Source organism: Monodelphis domestica, chromosome 1 (assembly GCF_027887165.1).
Source record: "Monodelphis domestica isolate mMonDom1 chromosome 1, mMonDom1.pri, whole genome shotgun sequence".
NCBI lineage: Eukaryota > Metazoa > Chordata > Mammalia > Didelphimorphia > Didelphidae > Monodelphis > Monodelphis domestica.
Window position 1 is genome coordinate 738747958 of NC_077227.1, and position 21272 is coordinate 738769229.

The following is a 21272-nucleotide window of genomic DNA, read 5'->3' on the forward strand; positions in this document are numbered from 1 at the left end:
CATGGAACTTCCAAAAAAATTTTTTAATGATCTGGAAAAAACCATAACAAAGTTCATTTGGAAGAACAAAGGATCAAGGATATCCAGGGAAATAATGAAAAAAATACAAAGGAAGGGGGCCTTGCAGTCCCAGATCTCAAACTATATTACAAAGTAGCGGTCATCAAAACAATTTGGTACTGGCTAAGAGACAGAAAGGAGAATCAGTGGAATAGACTTGGGGTAAATGACCTCAGCAAGACAGTCTATGACAAACCCAAAGACGCCAGCTTTTGGGACCAAAATCCAATATTTCATAAAAACTGCTGGGAAAATTGGAAGACAGTGTGGGAGAGATTAGGTTTGGATCAACACCTCACACCCTACACCAAGATAAACTCGGAATGGATGAATGACTCGAATATAAAGAAGGAAACTATAAGTAAATTAGGTGAACACAGAATAGTATACATGTCAGACCTTTGGGAAAGAAATAATTTTAAAACCAAGCAAGACTTGGAAAGAGTCACAAAATGCAAAATAAATAATCTGGAATACATCAAATTAAAAAGTTTTTGTACAAACAAAATCAATGTAACTAAAATTAGAAGGAAAGCAGCAAATTGGGAAACAATCTTCATAACAAAAACCTCTGACAAAGGTCTAATTACTCAAATCTATAAAGAGGTAAACCAGTTGTACAAAAATCAAGCCATTCTCCAATTGAAAAATGGGCAAGGGACATGAATAGGCAATTTTCAGATAAAGAAATAAAAACTATTAATAAGCACATGAAAAAATGTTCTAAATCTCTTATAATCAGAGAGATGCAAATCAAAACAACTCTGAGGTATTACCTCACACCTAGCAGATTGGTCAACATGACAGCAAAGGAAGGTAATGAATGCTGGAGGGGATGTGGCAAAGTTGGGACATTAATGCATTGCTGGTGGAGTTGTGAATTGATCCAACCATTCTGGAGAGCAATTTGAAACTATGCCCAAAGGGTGATAAAAGACTGTCTGCCCTTTGATCCAGCCATAGCACTGCTGGGTTTGTAACCCAAAGAGATAATAAGGAAAAAGACTTGTTCAAGAATATTCATAGCTGCACTCTTTGTGGTGGCCAAAAATTGGAAAATGAGGGGATGCCCTTCAATTGGAGAATGGCTGAACAAATTGTGGTATATGTTGGTGATGGAATACTATTGTGCTAAAAGGAATAACAAAGTGGAGGATTTTCATGGAGACTGGAACAACCTTGAAGAAGTGATGCAGAGTGAGAGGAGTAGAACCAGGAGAACATTGTACACAGAGACTGATACATTGTGGTACAAGAGAATGTAATGGACTTCTCCAGTAATGGCTTTACAATGTCCCTGAACAATCTGCATCGATGTATGAGAAAAAAAAAAAACTATCCTCAAGCAGAGGACAAACTGTGGGAGTAAAAACACCGAGGAAAAACAACTGCTTGGCTACAGAGGTTGAGGGGACATGATCGATGAGAGATGCTAAATGAGCATCCTAATGCAAATACCAATAACAAGGAAATAGGTTCAGAGCAAGGACACATGTGATACCCAGACAAATTGCATGTCGGCCAGGGAAGGGGTAACGGGGGGAGGGGGAGGAAAAGAAAATGATCTGTTTCAATGAATAATGTATGAAAATGACCAAATAAAATAATTAAAAAAAAAGAATTCCTGATTGATTATTTCTTTATATTAAAAGTAATAAGTAAATTTCCTTAAGTGTTTGTAAACTCAAGATCATCACAGGTTAATGAGAAAATTAAGCCACCTGTGACAAAATCATTTATCCTAGGTAGAACCTTCATTCATTCTGTCGTAATCTGTAATCACTGTATTCAAGAATATAGAATGATCTCAGAATGCTAATCAAGCATTTTGTTGAAAGTTAATGTATCACTTTTCCAATTATCGTTACTTAAATATGTGTATTGAAAGATATATCTGTGTGCCAAGAAAATGGGTATAAAAATGAAGACCGAACTTGGGCATAGCAGAGCAGCCACCAGATGCAAGCCTGCCCCTGGCTGAAACACATGCACAGCTATCTTCCGTTTTTTTAATTTTTGCCTAACCGTTCCTTCACCTGCTGAGACCCTTTGAAGCCACAAGTGGGGCTGGACCTGGCTTGTGGCAAAGAGGTAAATATAAAGTTCTACACTTGGATTCAACAAAATCACCAGTACCAGGACAACATGCACATTCCACCACAATCCTGAGGTTTCCAGGTGACCCAGTGGATGAAGCACCAGGAGGACCTGATTTCAAATCCAGTATCAGACACTAGTTCTGTGATCCTGAGCAAATTGTTTAACTTCTATCTGCCCCAGTTTCCTCTATATGAGGATACAACAGCACTTACCTCATACATTATTGTGACAGTCAAATGAGATAATATTTGTAAAGTACTTAGCAAAATGCCTGGTACATTTTGTTGTTCAGTTGTGTCCCATTCTTTGTGACCCATTTGGAGTTTTCTTGGCAATAATACTGGAGTGGATTTGCCATTTCCTTCTCTAGCTCATTTTACAAATGAAACAGAAGCAAAAATGGTTAAGTGACTTGCCCAAGGCCATACAGCTAGTAAATTTCTAACATTAGATTAGAACTCCAGGTCAGGTATTCTACCCACTAAGCCATATAGCTGCCCTGCCTGGGACATAATAAGAACTCAATAATAAATGCTTTCTCTCTTGCCTACTTTCTTCTCTTATCATAGACATCATATTATCTATCATTTCTTCTCTTATCATTCTTCTTCTTCTTCTTCTTCTTCATATCACAGAACCCTTGTGACCATAAACACAAAGAGGAAGGATGCCCATTCATTCAGGGAAAGGGGAAGAGGGATAGATAGAAAAAACACTCTTTTGTTGGGTGTTAGCTTTTGCCTCACAAAGGTTCTTAAGAAAACAATGAGGAAAGAGTCATGAAGCAAACTCTCACTTCTTCCCATTGCTCTGCTGATGAAAAGGGTGCTGCTGTCCCAACTAGAACCTAGAGATAGGAGGGGTTCCCACAAGCCAGGCTGTTCCTGGAGAGACAGCAGGATGGACATAGATGGAATCTATGAAAATGTGATCCAGAGAAATGAACTGCCCCTGGTTGAAAAAGGTAAGTCCTTTTTTCTGGTATGCCTAGAGAAGAAGACAAGAATCTGGAAAATAAGGAACCTGGATTTAGAGTTGTAAGAGACAGTGAAGGTCATGCATTCCAAGCTGGCTCATAAAGCAAGTCATGCTACCTGTTCAGTCAGTCACTTGACAAGTTCAGTGTTCTATCCACTATACCACATTTCCTCAAGGTTGACATATTTGAGCCATATCTATGGAACTGACCTGAATTTTGGTTGAGGCTGGGAGGGGCAGAAAGGGGGCTTAGGTTTGGCAAGTTACTTGTTAAAAGAGATTTTATCCATCACGATCATCATGCTTTCTTCTTCCCCTTCCATATACCTTGTGTCCTATACCAGTCAGTCAATAAATATGTCTTAAGTTCCTAATACATGCCAGGCACTGTGCTAATAACAATTAGCATTTATGTAGTATCTTGCCTCTAAGTAGTGAGGATTTTTACAGAAAGGCAAAGGCAAACCTCCTGTCCAAGAGTTCATAGTCTAAAGAACCGGACGCTCAAGAAAGGGGAAAGCTGCGACTTGGATTGTACTTTTAAAGAATTCACATTCTACCTGAATAAATGAGAACGGTACCTACAGAATCAGCAGCCAGGAAAACCTCAGAATGGAATGGAAAGAGCTCTGAGTTCAAAGTAGAAAGACTGGGTTTTGAACCTTGTCTACCACTTGAAGATTATGTGACTCTGGACAAGTCATTGACTTTCCTTGGACCTCAGTTTCTTTTTCTGTAAAACAGAGAGGCAAAGAGAAGGTAATAGAGGGAGGAACTCTAAGGTCCCTTCCTTTAGAGTATCCTATAGTTCTGTGGCTAGATGATTTGGGGGTCCCTTTCAGCTGTAACATAAATAAGGATATTAGAAACCCTTCACATCTGGCCTTGGTCAGACCACATCTGGAGAATCTTATTCAGTTCTCCATATCATTGAGTTAGTCAACAAACACGTATGAAGTGTTTTCTGTGTAGCAGGCATTGAGTAAGGGCTGGGATTATAAAGAAAGTCCAAAACAGCTATCTTCAAAGAGCTCAGCTAGCTGGCACACTGGGTAAAGCCTTGGACCTAGAGTCAGGAAGACCTAAGTTCAAATCCAGCCTCAGACACTTCTTAACTGTGATCCTAGGAAAGTTATTTAACATGTCTACCTTAGTTTCCTTATCTGTAAAATGGAGATAACGTCACCTTCCTCCAAGGGTTGTTAAGAGCATAAAATGAAGTGTTTTTAAAGTGTTTTGCAAACTTTAAAGCACCATATAAATGCTAGCTAATATGATTATTATTCTAATGGAAGAGATGCACAGGAAAATCAATAGATATACCTGACATATATCAACAAGTTGGGAAGTAATTTCAAAGAGAAAAGTACTAGAAGGAGGAAGCAGACCTTGGCCAGATGTCCTGCTCAGTAGGATTTGATGAGTCTTAGAGAAAGCCAGGGAAACTAAGAGGGAGATTATTCCAGGCACAGGGGAACAGCCTGTGCAAAGACTTGAAGAGAAGAGATGGAGTGCCATGTGTAAAATGAGCTTTGATGGACCTGGGAAATTGTAATCCAGGAATGAGATCCTATGTCATAGATGACTGCTGTGAGAAATCATTTTACCTCTATCCTATTTCAGCAGACCCCGGTCCACCTTAAATCAACAATTTAATCTCTAATTAGTTCAGATCATAACTATCCAGTTTAATCCATAGGGATAATGATCAGTTACTTATTAACCCACAATAACAGAAGTCACATCATAGTATGACTTATGGTTCATGCTTTGATGGTTATTAAAAACAAGAGTCTTTTCCCAAGAGTTCTGTATCAGATTTGAAGGGAGTTGACATAACTAGAAGTGGGAGCTTCCACCCTAATGCCACAAGGCTCCATAGAAAGTCTCATGATATACTAAATATAGGGGGAAAGTCCTTCCACCCAATGTTGCTTCCCCTGTGACCCTTATTAAGCAAGCTGGGACTCAAGAACAAGAAATTAAAGTGGGTCCCTGATGATAAAGTGGGTGAGAAGGTAACTTCTGTTTGGCAACAACATGGCAGGAGACATACCAGGAGTCTGGAGTCTATCAAGAGGAGAAAGAAAAAATTGTGCCTGGCTACCCTCTCCTTCTCCATCATTATTTCTATTTGAGCAATGACTTCCTCAACATTTTTCAGGCACAGGCTCAGGCTTCCTGTTCCCCTTGTTATTTGCTCCACATTTAGAAGCATGAAATTATCATTGAAGGAAGCCATAAACTTATTATCAGCTGCTCTGCTTTTGCAAAGAATTGCAGCAACTGTGCAGATAATTGAATGACCCATCACCACAAGACCAACGCTGCAGGTCAGATTTGAGATGTGTTTCCCCAGCCCTTCATTTTGGCCTGTCCAATTGATCTATAGAACAAACCTCTAAATTAGTGTTTCTCTTTCTTTTCCTTCTGTTTTAAAAATATTTTCCATGTTTACATAGTTCATTTTCTTTCCCTCCCCTCTTTCCTCCTCCTTCACAGATCCAATAAATACTTCCACTGGGCTATACAGATGCTATCACTGATACCTATTTCCATATAAACAAATAATTTGTCATTTGTTTTTCTTCTGTGTTTCTACTCCCACAGTTCTTTTTCTGAATGTGGAGAGCATCTTTTTCATAAGTCCCTCAGAATTGTCCTGGATCACTGCATTGCTGCTAGTAGAGAAGTCCATTACATTCGATTGTGCCACAGTGTATCCATCTCTGTGTACAATGTTCTCCTAGTTCTGTTCCTTTAACTCTGCATCACTTCCTGGAGGTCTTTCCAGTTCACATGGAACTCCTCCAGTTCATTATTCCTTTGAGCACAATAGTATTCCATCAGTATCAGATACCACAATTTGTTCAACCATTCCCAAGTTGAAGGACATCCCCTCATTTTCCATTTTTTTTGCCACCACAAAGAGCGCAGCTATGAATATTTTGGTACACGTATTTTTTCATTATTGTCTCTTTAGGGTACAAATCTAGTACTGGTATTACTGGATCAAAGGGTAGGCATTCTTTTAAATCCTTTTGGGCATAGTTCAAAATTGCCTTACAGAATGGTTGGCTCAACTCACAACTCTACCAGCAATGCATTAGTGTCCCAATTTTGCCACCACCCCACCAATATTTATTATTTTCCTTTTCTGTTATGTTGGCCAATTTGCTAGGTGTGGGGTGGCACTTCAGAGTTATTTTGATTTTTATTTCTATAATTATGAGAGATATAGAACACTTTTTCATGTGCTTATTGATAATTTTCATTTCTTTATCTGAAAACTGCTTATTCATGTCCCTTGACCATTTGTCAATTAGGAAAAGGCTTAATTTATTTTGTGTAATCAAATTAGCTCCCTAAAAATTTGAGAAATGAGACCTTTGTCAGAGGTTTTTGTTATAAAATTTTTCTCAATTTGCTGCTTCCCTTATAATTTTGATTGCATTGATTTTTGTACAAAACCTTTTTAATTTAATGTAATCAAAATTATTCATTTTATATTTTGTAATATTGTCTATCTTGCTTTGTCTTAAATTCTTTCCTTTCCCACAAATACGACAGGTATATTATTCTATAGTCATCTAATTATAATTTCTCTCTTTATATTTAAGTCATTTACCCTTTCTAAATTTACCCTGGTATAGTGTGTGAGATGTTGATGTAACCCTAATCTCTCCCATACTGTTGTCTAATTTTCCCAGCAGTTTTTGTCAAATAGTGGGTTCTTGCCCCAAAAGCTGAGATCTTTGGGTTTATCAAATACTACTTTGCTGATGTCACTTACCCCAAGTCTATTCCACTGATCCTTCTTTCTGTCTCTTAGCCAGTACCATATTGTTGTGATAATCACTACTTTATAGTACAGTTGAAGATCTGGTACTGCTGGGCCTCCATCCTTCACTTTTTTTTCATTATTTCCCTTGATATTCTTGATTTTTTGTTCTTCCAAATGAACTTTGTTATATTTTTTCCTATTTCTATAAATAAGTTTTCTGGTAGTTTGATTCAGTATGGCACTGAATAAGTAAGTTAGTTAAGGTAGGATTGTCATTTTTATTATATTAGTTTGTCCTACCCATGAACAATTAATCTTTTTTCCAATTGCTTAGATTTAGTTTTCTGGTGTGAAAAGTGTTTTATAGTTGTGTTCATATAATTCCTGAGTTTGTCTTGACAGAGATTCCCAATATTTTATATTAGCTAGAGTGACTTTAAATGGAGTTTCTCTAACTCCTGCTGCTGATTTTTATTGAAAATAAATAGAAATGTTGATGATTTATGTAGATTTATTTTGTATCCTGCAACTTTGCTCAAATTATTCATTATTTCCACTAGCTTTATAGTTGATTTTCTCAGGTTCTCTAAATATACCATCATATCATCTGCAAAGAGTGATCATTTAGTTTCCTCATTGCCTACTTTAATCACTTCAATTTCTTTTTCTTCTCTAATTACTACTGCAAGTGTTTCTAGTACAATATTAAATAATAGAGGTGATAATGGGCACCCTTGTTTCACTCCTGATTTTATTGGGAAGGCTTCTAATTTGTCCCCATTGCAGATGATATTTGCTGATGGATTTATATAAATACTGTTTATTGTTTTGAGGAAAGACCCTTCTATTCCTATACTTTCTAGTGTTTTTAATAGGAATGAGTGTTGTATTTTGTCAAAGACTTTCTCTGCATCTATTGAGATCATGTGATTTCTTTTATTTTGATTATTGATATGATCAATTATGTTGATAGTTTTCCTAATGTTAAACCAGCCTTGCATTACTGGTATAAATGCCACCTGGTCATAGTAGATAATCTTTGTGATGACTGGCTGTAGTCTTTTGCTAGTATTCTATTTAAGATTTTTGCATCAATGTTCATTAAGGAGATTGGTCTGTAGTTTTCTTTCTCTGTTTTTGGTCTTCCTGATTTGGGAAAGAAAGAAAGAAAGAAAGAAAGAAAGAAAGAAAGAAAGAAAGAAAGAAAGAAAGAAAGAAAGAAAGAAAGAAAGAAAGAAAGAAAGAAAGAAAGAAAGAAAGAAAGAAAGAAAGAAAGAAAGAAAGAAAGAAAGAAAGAAAGAAAGAAAGAAAATAAATATAGTGAGAAAAATATGCTTCAATCTGCTCTCAGAACTCATCAGTTCCCTCTCTGGAGATGGATAGCATTTTCCACCACTGGTCCTTTGAAATGGTTGTGGATCATTGTATTAATCAAAATAATTGCCTTTCACAGTTGATTATTGTTACAATATTGTTGTCACTGTGTTTATTTTCCTGATTCTGCTCAATTCACTCTGTATCAGTTTCTATAAATCTTCCTGGGTATTTCTGATCCCATTCTGTTCATCATTTCTTATAGCACAAAGGTATTCCATCACAATCATATACCACAATTTGTTCAACCATTTCCAAATTGACTGGCATCCCTTCAGTTTCCAAATCATTGCCATTACAAAAAGAGCTGCTATTAGCATTTTTTATACATATTGAGGTTTTTTTCCCATTTGTCTTTGTTCTCTTTGGGATACAGACCTAGTAGTGGTATATCTGAAGCAAAAGGTGTACAGTTTTAAAGCCTTCTGGACATAGTCCCAAATTGCTCCCAAATGGTTAGATCAGTTCACAATTCCACCAAAGGTGCATTAGTATCCCAATTTTCCCACATTCCTTGCAGTGTGTGTCGTTTTCCTTTTCTGTCATATTAGGTGATTTGATTGATATGAGGTAGAACTTCATAATTTGTTTTTCTCTAATTATTAGTGATTTAGAACCCTTTTCCATTTGACAATTGATAGTTTTTATTTCTTTTTCTGAAAACTGCTCATAACCTTGTGAACCTTAAATTTTCCAGACCCTACTTCATAAGGTTTGGTTAAGACCATTCCCCATTTTGAGCAATGAAGTAACTTAGATCAGGAATGTGAGAACTCTACTTCACCATACTTAAGCATGCCTTAGGGGGAAGATAAAGCTGTAAACTCTTTGCTGAACAATGAAAAGTACTTAAACCCATACTTATAATAAGACAAAAAGTTCTTAAGCTGTGCCTATTTTTAATCTAATACAAAAGGGTGCTAAGTACCTATAAAGGTCAGGCAATTTGTGAACTTACAAGGAGCAAAGAGGTGAGAACTTACTCAGAGATTCTAGTCCACTCAGGTGTGAATTACTCAAAAGATTAGTCTTCTTAGGTGTGAACTAAGAATGGTCTGTCCTTTGAAAAACATCTACTGTGATTGGTAGATGGGAGAACTTGGGGGAGGTGACATAGGAGAAAATTCCCTATATAAGGAGATGAAAACCTGAGAGCAAGAAACAGTCTCTTAAGCAGTCTCTTGAAGGCAGTCTGAGGGAGGCTGACTCTGGCTGGAACTGCCTCTGAGGAGACTCTGTCCCTCTGAATCTTTGCTTGGACAGATCTTGTGGTGAGTGATAAAAGACTGACTGATCCCTCTCTTCCTAGGCTCATGCTGGCCTAGGCTGGTATAGCCCTTTTCTCATTATTTCCTTTTTCTCTCTTTCTCTCTTTCTTTAATTCCTCATTGTATTAATTAATTAAAATCTCTATAAAACCCAGTTGACTTGGGTATATTGAATAATTGGGAATTTTTCCCTGGCGACCACCTTATATATTGATTTAAAAACAAGACTCTGTAGTGAAAACATATTTTCTGCGGTCACAATTTACTCATCCACTCTTATATCTACTACAATTAAAGTCTTCCACTATTTTAATCACTACAGTTTATAGCCACAACTATTTTAACTCTTACAACCTTTAATAATCAAATGGAGAATAGCTCTTATTTTTTATAAATTGGTCTCACTTCTCTATATATTTGAGAAATGAAACCTTTATTGTAGACACTCAATTTCCTGCTTTCCTTCTCACCTTGGCTGCACTGGTTTTGTCTGTGTAAAAACTTCTAAATTTAATTTTATGTAATTAATCCATTTTACCTCCTATGGTCCTCTCTAACTCTTGTTTCCTCATAATTCTTCCCTTATCCACTTTTCTGACAGGCATTATTTTTTTGATGTTCACCTAATTTGCATATCCATTGCAAATGGATCCATTGAATACAAAATGTAAACATTTTGACCCTTCTTTGGTATATTGTATGAAATGCTGGTCTGTGCCAACTTCCTGTCAGACTACTTCCCAGTTTCCCAGCAATTTTTATCAAATAGTGGTTCTTGCCCCCAAAGCCTGAACTTACAACTAAAAAAAAAACCCAAAAACCAAAAACTATAAAAATTACAAATTAAATATCCCCAGTTGACTACCATTTGTAAGTACAATTCATTATCTTTTTTCTCTCTTTTATTGATATAAGTATTTAGAAATGTAGATTTATTTATATTTTCCCTTAAGTACTCCTTTGGCCTCACCCCACAGATTTTGGTATGTTGTCTCATTGTTGTCATTTTCTTTAATGAGTTCTTGATTGCTTCCATTATTTCTTCTTTGATCCACTCATTCTTTAGGATTAGGTTATCAGTGGATTCTTTCCATTTCTATTATACCTTCTGCTTCTAAGATATCAGAACACAAGGACACAAAATGGAAGCTTAACCATCAGTATCATGCCTCTCTTCCCTTCCCCCATTTCATCTCATTCATGTTTTCATGTCTTTAATTGAGGCACAGAACTATAGCTGCATGACTTCTCGAAGACCATCAAGTCCAGCCTCCATTTGGACAAATGAAGAAACAGATCAGTTTGCCTATTGCCATTATTGTTATCATTATCACTGCTCCTATTCTTACTATGATTTATCATCATCATTATCATAGATGCTTCCCCCTTATGGACAAAGAGCTACATGCAAATCTCTGTGTTGCCACTAAAAAAATGCCCAAAGCTTTCAAAAATGGAGTTTTAGAAAAAGGGAGATTGTCTGGAGGGGGACATGAACCAGGCTAGAAAGAGTTTCTAGTTGGAAATGGATTAGGTTTGAATTGAGGAATCCCCTGAATGGTTTGTTCTCTTTCTTTCCTCAGGCACATTCCGGCACTCTGACAATTTAGGTCAGACATCTGATGTTGGCGGTAAGTGATAATGAGGGAATACATGAATGGATGAATGAAAAAATGGATGGATGAATAGATTTAAGCTGCTAATGGAAGCAGACCCTTGAGGCTGGGTATCCCCTATGGGCTCTAGACTTGCCTCTTGGGGAAAATAAGCAAGAGCCTAGATCTCTTTTGACCTTGACCTGGACCTTGGACTTATAACTGGACTCTAATGAATAACTAAGAGAAGCATAACCAAACCTCTCTGGCTCTCCTGGATACTATTACATGGACCCTGGTTGAGGGGAGACAGCAACAACAGATGCCTCCCCAGGATCTCCACCTGCTTCCACCACCAATACTTCCTTTGTTGGCTCCTGGAAACATTCTTAGACCCTTGCCTTGAGCTCTATTCCATCCAGGTATGGCTGTAGCCTAGAAAGGATTCCTTTCTGGATAATACTTAGTCTGGGTTTCCATCCCAATTGCTTGTCCTCTTGCTGTCTCTCCCCTGCCCCAATACAGGGGGAGAATGGATGGATGGTGACCCTGGTCACGGTACCTATGACCCTGCTTATTTTATCCACCACCTCCCCCTTCTTTATTTTATTTCATTAAATTGGTTGCTCAATAGAGGTTTCATAAATGCAGATGAAGAGGTAAAAGGATTTTCACCAGCCATATAATTCAAGCCCCTTATAAGACTCACCCAAGGAAACAGGTAGACAATATTTGAGGTCAAAATGGAACTCAGGTTATATGACCCCAAAGTCTGGCTTCTGGCTAGTGCCTTTAATTTACCTATTATGAAAGGAGGTTATGTGATCATAGCCTGATATTGAGGAGGGGCTTCAGAGGCTTCTGGGACTTGCCCAGGGCCACTTAGGGAATCAGACATTTGGTCCTGAGGGTACTCACCTGCTCTCCTCCCCTTTACTTTCCCCTGGGGAAGATCCCACTAGGCTGATGGTTCTAGCTACGTTGCTTTGCCTCTCTGTCTCAAGGCTGCAAAGGAGTCCTTGCTAGAGGTGAACAGGGCTGGATCTGGAAATCTATAGACTTAATTATTTTCTGTCTGTCCCTCTATTCCCTAGCAGAGACCAACCTCTGAAATTGTGGGTGGTCCATGGAGAGATGGATGACAATCTTTTTCATGGCCCAAGATATTTCATATCATGGAAGAGAGAGTGGAAAAGAGATAGGAAGACAGACAAACAGCACACACAGAGGCAGAGAAGGGGATCAGGGAAAAGGGCAAGAGATGGAGAATGAGACAGGAAGAGAGAAAAGGAGAGAGGGGCAAGAGAAGGGGAGAGAGACAGTTGTGAATCTTAAAATTTCTCAGACTTGTGAATCTTAAAATTCTCAGACTCTACCTTAGAACATTTGGTTAGGACCATTCCCCATTTTAAAACAATGAAGGGACTTTGGTCAGGAATGTAGGTGGGAACTCTAACATTACTCCACCCATACTTAGGCATACTTAAGGGGAAGAAAAAGTTGTAAACTCCTGATTGAACAATGAAAAGTCCCCAACCCATACTTAGAGTGAAGCAAGAACCCTTAAGCTAGGTCTATTTTTAGATCTAATACAAAAGGGTGCTAAGTACCTATGAAGATCAAATTAATCAGGCAACTTGCAAGGGACAAGATTAGTCTACTCAGGTGTGAATTACTCAAAAGTTTTAGTCTACTTAGGTGTGAATTAGGAATATTCAGTTTTTTGGAAAACATCTATTGTGATTGGTAGACATAAAAATTTAGGGGAGGTGACATAGGAGAAAATTTTCTTTAAAAGGAAAGGGTTTAGGCCTCTGAGTAAAAGTTCAGCTTTGGAGCTGGATTGGAGGCTGCTGGGGCTCTGAACTGAGTGCAGCTTCCTGAGCTAAACTGGAGGGTCTCTCTCTGAACACTAGAGTTTTGCTTGGAAGGATCTTGTGGTGAGTTGATAAAAGATTGACTAGTCTCTCTCTTAAGGGTCAGGCCTAGGTCATGTTGACCTAGACCCTTCTTACTATATTTCTCTTATTCTCTTTTCTTTCCTTAATTCCTTTATTTGTATTAATTAAAATATCCACAAAACCCAGCTGACTTGGGATTTCATATTTGGGGAATTTTCCCATGGCGACCACTTTATTTTTAATATAAAATCAAGACACTAAAAATTATCTTTACAGTTTTGGCAATTCAAAGTCTTGAAACCATATTTTGAGGTCACAGTTTATGGCAACCACTCTTTTTTCTGTAACACAGTGATAGAGAGAAAGAGTGAAAAAGAGAGACAGAGAAACAGAGAGCTAGTGCAGAAGGGGAACTTGGTAGGGTGGAAGAAGCAATTCTGGAAGGTTCTAGAAGCCTTAGCTCAGGCAAAATAAGGCAAAAAGCTGTCTATCAGAACCAGGGACCTGGGCTAGAGAGGATATATAGGGGAGGCTACATGGTGGAGAGAGATTATAATCCAGTGGAGAGAATTCTAAATTTGAATGAAAGAGAACTGGCTTCAAACACCTCCTTTGTTGTTCATCTTCTGAGTGGCCTTGGGGAAGTGATTTACCTGTGCCCGGACTCTGTTTTCTCTTCTGTAAAGGAAGTATTGATCCCCAACACCCTTGAGGACAGTTCCTGCCCTGAATGTATGCTCCTTTACAAGCCTGGCAGACTCTGCCCAGGGCTGTGCTGGAACCAGCTCCAACCCTTTCTTAGATGGTTGTTACATTTTCATTGTGAGCATTTTCACTTCACAGACCCACAAATCAGTATCTGAAGGATTTCTTTGTTGATTGGCTAGACTTCTGAAATTCTGAATAATGTAGATTCCATTTAATAGTGTGTGTATACATTCACACACCACCCAGCCCTCCCCACAGAGCCTGATTGTTAAACATTTACCACCATACTCCAGTCTGGCTCTAAAAGCATTGTTTGAGCTCAGTAGAAGGCTCAGGGAATGGAGTTATCCCCAAACTGGAGACAAGGACAATAGTAATAATACCTGCTCTTTAGATGTTTCTTAACACCCTCCAGGCTTCAAAGAGGTTCTCCACAAGCATCTCTAAGGATTCTTCCTTTTGTCCAGCCAACAGGAAACCAAGGATCATCCATGCTGTCTTGGCACTCTTGGTTCTCATCCTGGTTGCCTATCTGTCAACTGTGACTTATCTGTGTAAGTTCCCCCCCCACACCCCCCCACACCCCCACACACCCCACACACACAACACACACACACAACACACACAACACACACACATACACACACCACACACACATACACACACCACACACACACACACCACACACACAATACACACACACCACACACACACACCACACACACCACACACACACCACACACACACACCACACACACCACACACACACCACACACACACACACACACACACACTCCCGCCTATGGGGCTCTGGGCTCTAAAAAGCTGATTCTCTGATTAGAGGGGAGAAAACTCCAGAGCAAACCCTGAGGAGAGTCTAGAACCCACACCAGGAGTTCTTCACCCCCTTTGTGTCCCAGACTCACTGGATAGTCTGGTGAAACCTTTATTCAAAATAATATTTTAAGACTCATGACAGAAAACTGCTCTCCACCTCCTGAGCCAGACCTGATGCACTCCAAGTGGATGCAGAATCTGAATTTGCTCCCTTTGTTTTTCCTGCGTCTTTGCTACCTGGAAATGGGCTTTGCATGCTTTCTGATGCATAACTCACATCATACCGTCTGCCCTCTCAGCAAGAGGGGAGGGAGAGGGAGCGAGAATTCGAAATTAAAAATCAGAAAAGAAAATAAGGTCCGAAATGGACACCAAGTTCTTGTAAAGGATTCCACTTTACTTGTACAAGGCACAATGCAGAGGACTCCGAAGAAAGCCGATGGCAGTGAAACCTGTGGCGGGGGAGGCACTGTGCAGGTCCTTGACGGGCTGCTGCACTCACAGAGGACCCACGTACCGTCCTATGGGGGGCTTCATGTGCGGTGTGTCCTGGGGCGGCTGATCAGCCCATGAGGGGCGCTGAGCTTTCTAGCACAAAGAGCCCGTCTGGATATCTCGGTTGGGGACGATAAGAGAGGCTGAAGATGCAAAGCCAAAACTTCTCCTCACAGACCTAGACTAGACTGTCTCTGAGATCACCCCAGTTCTCGGGGCCACAAAAGGTTCACTGGGAGGGACCGGTCCAAAGTCCCATCGCCCGTACGAGTCCGAGGCAAGGCTGGGGCCCAGGACTGACGCCGACGCTCTATCGGTAGCCTCGTCCTTGGTTCCCCAGGCTGGGGTCTGGGCTAGCAATTCCCAAAGGGGGGTCCAGGGCCTCCCTCATGCCTTTCTGAGGTTATTTTGCTGTTGCCGGAACTCTGCTACGTCCTGGGGCGACAGAGCAATGCCAAAGCCCCTTCCTCGGTCCGCTCTCCTCCCCTGTCTGGGTCTCAGGGACATGAGCGGGCCGGGAAGGCGGCCTCTGAGGCGCTTCCCAGGTCTGAGCCGCGTCCGTCAATCGACCAGCACTTAGGGAGCAGCTGCTCTGTGCTGGGCGCTGCGCTCAGTCAGCTCTGGGGACTCCAGAAAGGCAAAAGCGCTCCGCGAGCTCAGCCTGCTGGGGAGGAGAACCTGCACACAGCTGTGCGGGGAGATTCCGACCAGACAAACCGGGGCGAGGGGCGGGGCAGGCACTGCAATGAGAGGGAAGAGAGGAGGCAGCTTGTAGGAGGCAGCACTTCTGCACGCCGGAGGAAGCAGCGGAGAAATTGAGGAAGACGGGCCGTTCCGGGCCGGAGAGCAGCCAGGGAAAATGCCAGGAATCGAGAGATGGCCGGGGCCAGTGCCGCTGATGGAGGAAGGCTGGACAGGCAGGAAGGGGTCAGACAGGCTCTACAGGCATGTGAAAGCCACACGCAGGGGCAGAGGTTCTAATAACCAGTCATAATGATAGCGCCCATTTTCCATAGAATTTGTGTTTGAGGAAACTTTCCTCCCAGAATACCTGAGAGGGAAGCAGCATAAGTATCACTGTACCCATTGTGTCCTTAAGTGTCGTAAAACTCATGAAGCTGGCAAGTGGGAGAACTAGAAACTCTGGGTCCAGATTCCGTGTCTTTGTCTATGAAGGGCCACAGGTGATGGTCTAGTCTCTCTGATACTAATTAGTCACATTGTTCAATACTGCAATACTGGTTGAATCTCTGGAAGGTAGGGAGAGGGGGGGGGGAGGGAGGGAGGAGGAGAGAGAGAGGGAGGAGAGCGAGGGAGGGAGGGAGGGAGTGGGAGAGAAAGAAAGAAAGAAAGAAAGAAAGAAAGAAAGAAAGAAGAAAGAAAGAAAGAAAGAAGAAAGAAAGAAAGAAAGAAAGAAAGAAAGAAAGAAAGAAGAAGAAAGAAAGAAAGAAAGAAAGAAGAAAGAAAGAAGAAAGAAAGAACGAGAGAAAGAGAGAAAGAAAGAGAGAGAGAGAGAAAGAAAGAGAGAGAGAAAGAGAGAAAGAAAGAAAGAAGAGAAGAAAGAGAGAGAGAAGAGAGAGAGAAAGAGAGAAAGAAAGAAAGAGAGAGAGAGAGAGAAGAGAAGAGAGAGAGAAGAAAGAAGGAAGGAAGGAAGGAAGGAAGGAAGGAAGGAAGGAAGGAAGGAAGGAAGGAAGGAAGGAAGGAAGGAAGGAAGGAAGGAAGGAAGGAAGGAAGGAAGGAAGGATTGTTAGCTCACTATTAGCAGGACACCAATAGGCATACTTCTTCATGGAATGTATACCCTCCTCACCTCCATCTACCTTACATGACTTCCTTAGACTCTACTCAGGTACCATTTCTGAGGATGCCTTTTGTCACATGTTGCTAGCATTCCATCCACCCTTCTTCCCAGAAATTTCTTTGTGTATTGATGTCTGTTGTTCTCCCGTCTTCCCCCACTTCTCACCTCCTCCAGCAGAATGTGAGCTCCTCAAAGGTGGCAATTCTTTCATCTTTGTCTTTGTATCTCCAGTGCCTAGCATAAGCCTTCAGGACCTGGATTGACCTGATTTGAACTGACCAGCCCTAGACTGACACCGTGATCCTTTGGTTCTAGATCTCCGTGGGAAAACTGACCACATGATGTCAGCACTTCTGTGGAAAGCTCACTTGGAGAGAGCTAATGCCTCCATTACAGACCTGAAGGGCCAAAATGGTGAGTTGCCTACCATAGCCACCCTTTCCACTGATTCCCATCCCCATTCCAGGCCTCCATCCCTCATCCTCACGCAGGGAGGTCTGCCAGATCTCTGTTCTCCTGGCTTCCTGACTATCCCTCATTCTGGTCAGCTGGCTCCTCCTTCCTGCCCACCAAGCGTCCTCTCTCTGCCTGGTCAGAAGTTCAGGGGCCTCTGATGAGGCCCTGAGAGAACAGCTGTGATTTCTCTGCACCAAAACTGGCCAATCACCCATTCTTGTCTCACTCTTACTCCTTTTTTGTTCCCAAGAAATCCTAGTGCAGAAACTATCAGAAAGGTATACTGTCTATAAGGGAAATCTCTACTACTTTTCCTGTATGGAAAAGTCCTGGACTGAGGCTGAGCGGTTCTGTGTGTCCAGTGGCTCCCATCTGACATCAGTGACCTCGATGGAAGAGCAGTCAGTTGTGTCCATGAGAAAGCCACTTCACCCTTTTGCCAACCAAGTCTTAGATTTATTACTACTAACAATAGTTACCATTTGTAAAGTCTAGAAAGCAATTTCCATGCTTTCTCATTTTATCCTCTCAACGTCCCTGGGAGGCTGATGTTATGATTATCCCCATTTTACAGAAGAAACAGAAGCAGACAGCAGTTAAGCATCTTGCCCAGGATTATACAACTAGTTCATTTCTGAGGTAGGATTTGAACTCAGATCTTCCTGATCTGAGGTCAAAGACACAATCTCACATACAGTTGATCAAAACACAGGATTTATTCATAATCACACAGAGGGGCAAATTATCCAGGAGAATTATCCTCTATCTTGTTTGGACCACCTATACGGTGCTGCATTCCATTCTGGTCACCTCAGTTTAAAAAGGTAATAATCTAGAAGTGAGGAACTTGGAGACCTTGACATATAAGAATCTGATGGTGGAAGAAGAAATGTTGAACCTGGAGAAGATTCAGTATGGCAGAGGCTTCTCTAAGTATTTGAAGAGGATGGGGAGAGTTAGCCTCATTCTGCACAGCCTAGAGGGACGTAAGAGTCATGTAGAAAAGTTCCAAATAGAAAAATCTAGGTTTACTCTAGGAGAAACTTCCTAACAATGTCTCCCACTGGAACAGGCTGCCTTGGGAGGAGGGGAGTTTAGATTACTCCACCCTACGTAGTCTAACAAAAACAGGAATGTCTACACCCATACTTAAAGATTAAGTATTTAGAAGGATGGCCTATGACAGACATGTGCTGGCAAATGACAAATCAGAAACAGCTGACAGACCCCTGGGCTGTCCTAAGTCAAGCTTAAGCTACCATTGGTACAGGTGAGATTCAGGAAAGTGATGGGATCAGAGACTGGCAGACCATTTGTCTGGGATGGATAGATTTTCAGGTTTGGGTTGGGCTGCATCAGGTCCTTTCCCTCAGTTTCACATCCTCTCTCTTCTCAAACCCTTGTCAGCCTGCCCTCCAGCTTTATCACCCAACTGCTCTGCACTCTCCAAGGGAACCAAAGATCTCCTCATTGCTAAATTTGATGACTTTTCCTCGATCCTCAACTTTATTTACCCCTCTAGAGTTTTTGACACTCAACTACCTCTTCTTCCTGCATACACTGACCCTGGCTCTCCCTTTATATGTCTGACTGCTCCCTCACTGTCTCCTTTGCTGGATTATCCACCTCCTAAGCCCAGAGGTCCTCCAAAAATCCATCGTGGATCCCCATATCTCTCAATGTTCTTTCTCAGGGACTCATCAGTTCTCGTGGTCTTAATTATCGTCACTCTGCATAGGATCCCCAAATCTATGAATCTAATCATAAACTCCTCAGCCCTGCATCACCAACTACCTACTGGACATCTTGAACTAGATGTCCCCAAACATCTCAAATCCAATACGTTCAAAATAGAGCCCCCAAAGCACTGCCCCTCTTCACTTTCTTGTTTCTGTCCAGTTGGCCAAGTTCAGAAACGTAAGGCTTATCTTGTGGTTTCCATTCACGCTCTCTCCGAGGGAGAGGAATGACATGATTCATCTTCAGTACGGTGAGCGTCATGGTTCTTCCCTGTATTCATCAAATAGTTAATATTTTTCAAAGTTGATTTTCTCTATAATGGAGTCATCATTGCATATAGATGGCTCTTCTAGTTCTCATGTCACTTGGCATCAGTTCCCAGAAGTCTTCCATTTCCTCGGAAGCTGTCTGTTTCGTCATTTCTCATGGAAAAATAATATATTTCATTCATATACAACTCTTTGTTTAGCCAGTCCCCAATACATGGACACCCTCTTGGTTTCTAATTTGGAGCTTCTACAAAAAGAGATGTGCTAGGCAGAGAGATTCCATATGGCAGGACTGAGAAAAAATGATTTTCGAAGACTCAGAGAGAGGAAATGTTGCGCACTACGTGAAGAACAAAAGAAAAACCAAATAGTTGGACCAGAAATCCATGAAGGAAGTAACAGATAATAAAGCTGAAAAAGGAAGCTGGAGTCAGGGACAAAAGCCTTAAACACCACGGAGGGATCCTAGAGTCATAGATTTAGAGATGGAAGGAGCCTCCGGGTCATTCTAGACGAATCCTCAATTTTAAAGATGAGGAAATTGAGTAAAATAAGGGGCTTGCTTGAAGCTAGCAGGGTCTGTGTATGATCCTAGAAGTCCATGAGAGAGGCATTGAAGCTTATTGACCAGGGAAGTGGTTTGGTCAGACACCTGAGCTTAAAAACACATACACACACGGAGAGAGGACACTCCTGAGCATCCCAGCCACCAGTGGATGCCCAAACGTCCCCCGATGCCTCCTTGTTAAAAGCGCTCTCTTCTCGCTCTCTAGGAATTTCTTTATAAGAAAGGGAATGGTGTCTGGTACTGGAATGGCCTGAATAGAAGGGAGATCAAAGGACGTTCCACTGACAGATGGGGACCGTGTTTGATGAAGACCAGACCCAAGAGTGAGTCCAGCCTGGCCCATCTCCCCTGGGCCGTCCATCTGCCAAAGCCCTGTGGAGACTCTGGGAGTTGGGCCTAGGGGAAGTTCAGACTAATGGCCAAGGCAGAGGAAGGAACTCTATGTTTGCCCTGCTGCTGTTTGTCTGCTTTCTGGGGACATGTATGTTCTGTCGGCACCACACGTGGGTGAGCCTCCCCTGGAGTTTGGTCTCAAGAAACACACTGGGGTGAAAATAAGACGCAAGTCCTAAGTCTGATGGAATTCTCTGACTGCTTAGAGGGGCCCCAGCAAGGCTGAAGGCGGGTGGAAACACAGAGCTACTTAGGATGTCTCTGGAAGAATTTAGAGGACTAGAGGCAGAATGTCCCTGAGGCCTCGGGAGCATTGACTTCTCTGGCCCTGACTGGGGTTGGGGCATTTAAGGCCTTTGGGGGCTCTATTGGGTTTATTGGGCTAATATCTGAGGGCAAGCCTCCTTAAGACTGCTCGGGTCCAAGACCCAAATACAGAGGAAGAAGTTTCCTACTAATTCTTGTTGTATACCTCTCTCTCTCCCTCTGTCTCTCTCTGTCTCTGTCTGTCTGTCTGGCTGTCTGTCTGTCTCTCTCTCTCTCTCTGTGTCTCTCTCTCTGTCTCTGTCTCTCTCTCTCTCTCTCTCTCTCTCTGTCTCTCTCTCCCTCTGTCCTCTCTCTCTGTCTCTCTCTCTGTCTCTCTCTCTCTCTCTCTCTCTCTCTCTCTCTCTGTCTGTCTGTCTCTCTGTCTCTCTACCTCTTCCTCTCTCTCTCCTCTTCCTCCTCTCTCTGATCTCTCTCTCTGTCTCTCTCTCTCTTGCTCTCTCTCTCTCTCTGATTCTCTCTCTGTCTGTCTCTGTCTCTGTGTCTCTGTCTCTGTGTCCTCTCTCTCTGTGTCTCTCTCTCTGTCTCTCTCTCTCTTGCTCTCTCTCTCTCTGATTCTCTCTCTGTCTGTCTCTGTCTCTGTGTCTCTCTCTCTGTGTCTCTCTCTCTGTCTCTCTGTCT

At 41.5% G+C, this 21272-nt stretch overlaps 1 protein-coding gene and 2 long non-coding RNA genes across 4 annotated transcripts in view; 2 read left to right on the top strand and 1 right to left on the bottom strand.

The window, feature by feature from the left end:
• The window catches only part of LOC130456834 (uncharacterized), a 44998-nt gene extending 30670 nt beyond the window's left edge, over positions 1-14328 (bottom strand). Inside the window, exon 1 of the long non-coding RNA XR_008915849.1 lies at positions 14152-14328. This is a non-coding gene — a long non-coding RNA (uncharacterized LOC130456834). The remainder of the gene's footprint in view (positions 1-14151) is intronic.
• On the top strand, positions 2892-20211 carry LOC103098331 (uncharacterized). 2 transcript variants are annotated; one of them, XM_056814140.1, is made up of 5 exons: positions 2892-3124; positions 11148-11195; positions 14236-14322; positions 17217-17315; positions 20140-20211. In XM_056814140.1, the coding sequence occupies exons 1-5, from the start codon at positions 2977-2979 to the stop codon at positions 20151-20153; spliced, it is 396 nt and encodes a 131-aa protein (XP_056670118.1). In that variant the 5' UTR covers positions 2892-2976; the 3' UTR covers positions 20154-20211. The 2 variants fall into 2 exon arrangements, with proteins under 2 accessions (XP_056670118.1, XP_056670112.1); XM_056814134.1 differs by lacking the exon at positions 20140-20211 and adding an exon at positions 17608-19820.
• A 14-nt stretch (positions 20212-20225) lies between these two features.
• Positions 20226-21272, top strand: part of LOC130456835 (uncharacterized) — a 1993-nt gene continuing 946 nt past the window's right edge. Inside the window, exon 1 of the long non-coding RNA XR_008915851.1 lies at positions 20226-20257. This is a non-coding gene — a long non-coding RNA (uncharacterized LOC130456835). The remainder of the gene's footprint in view (positions 20258-21272) is intronic.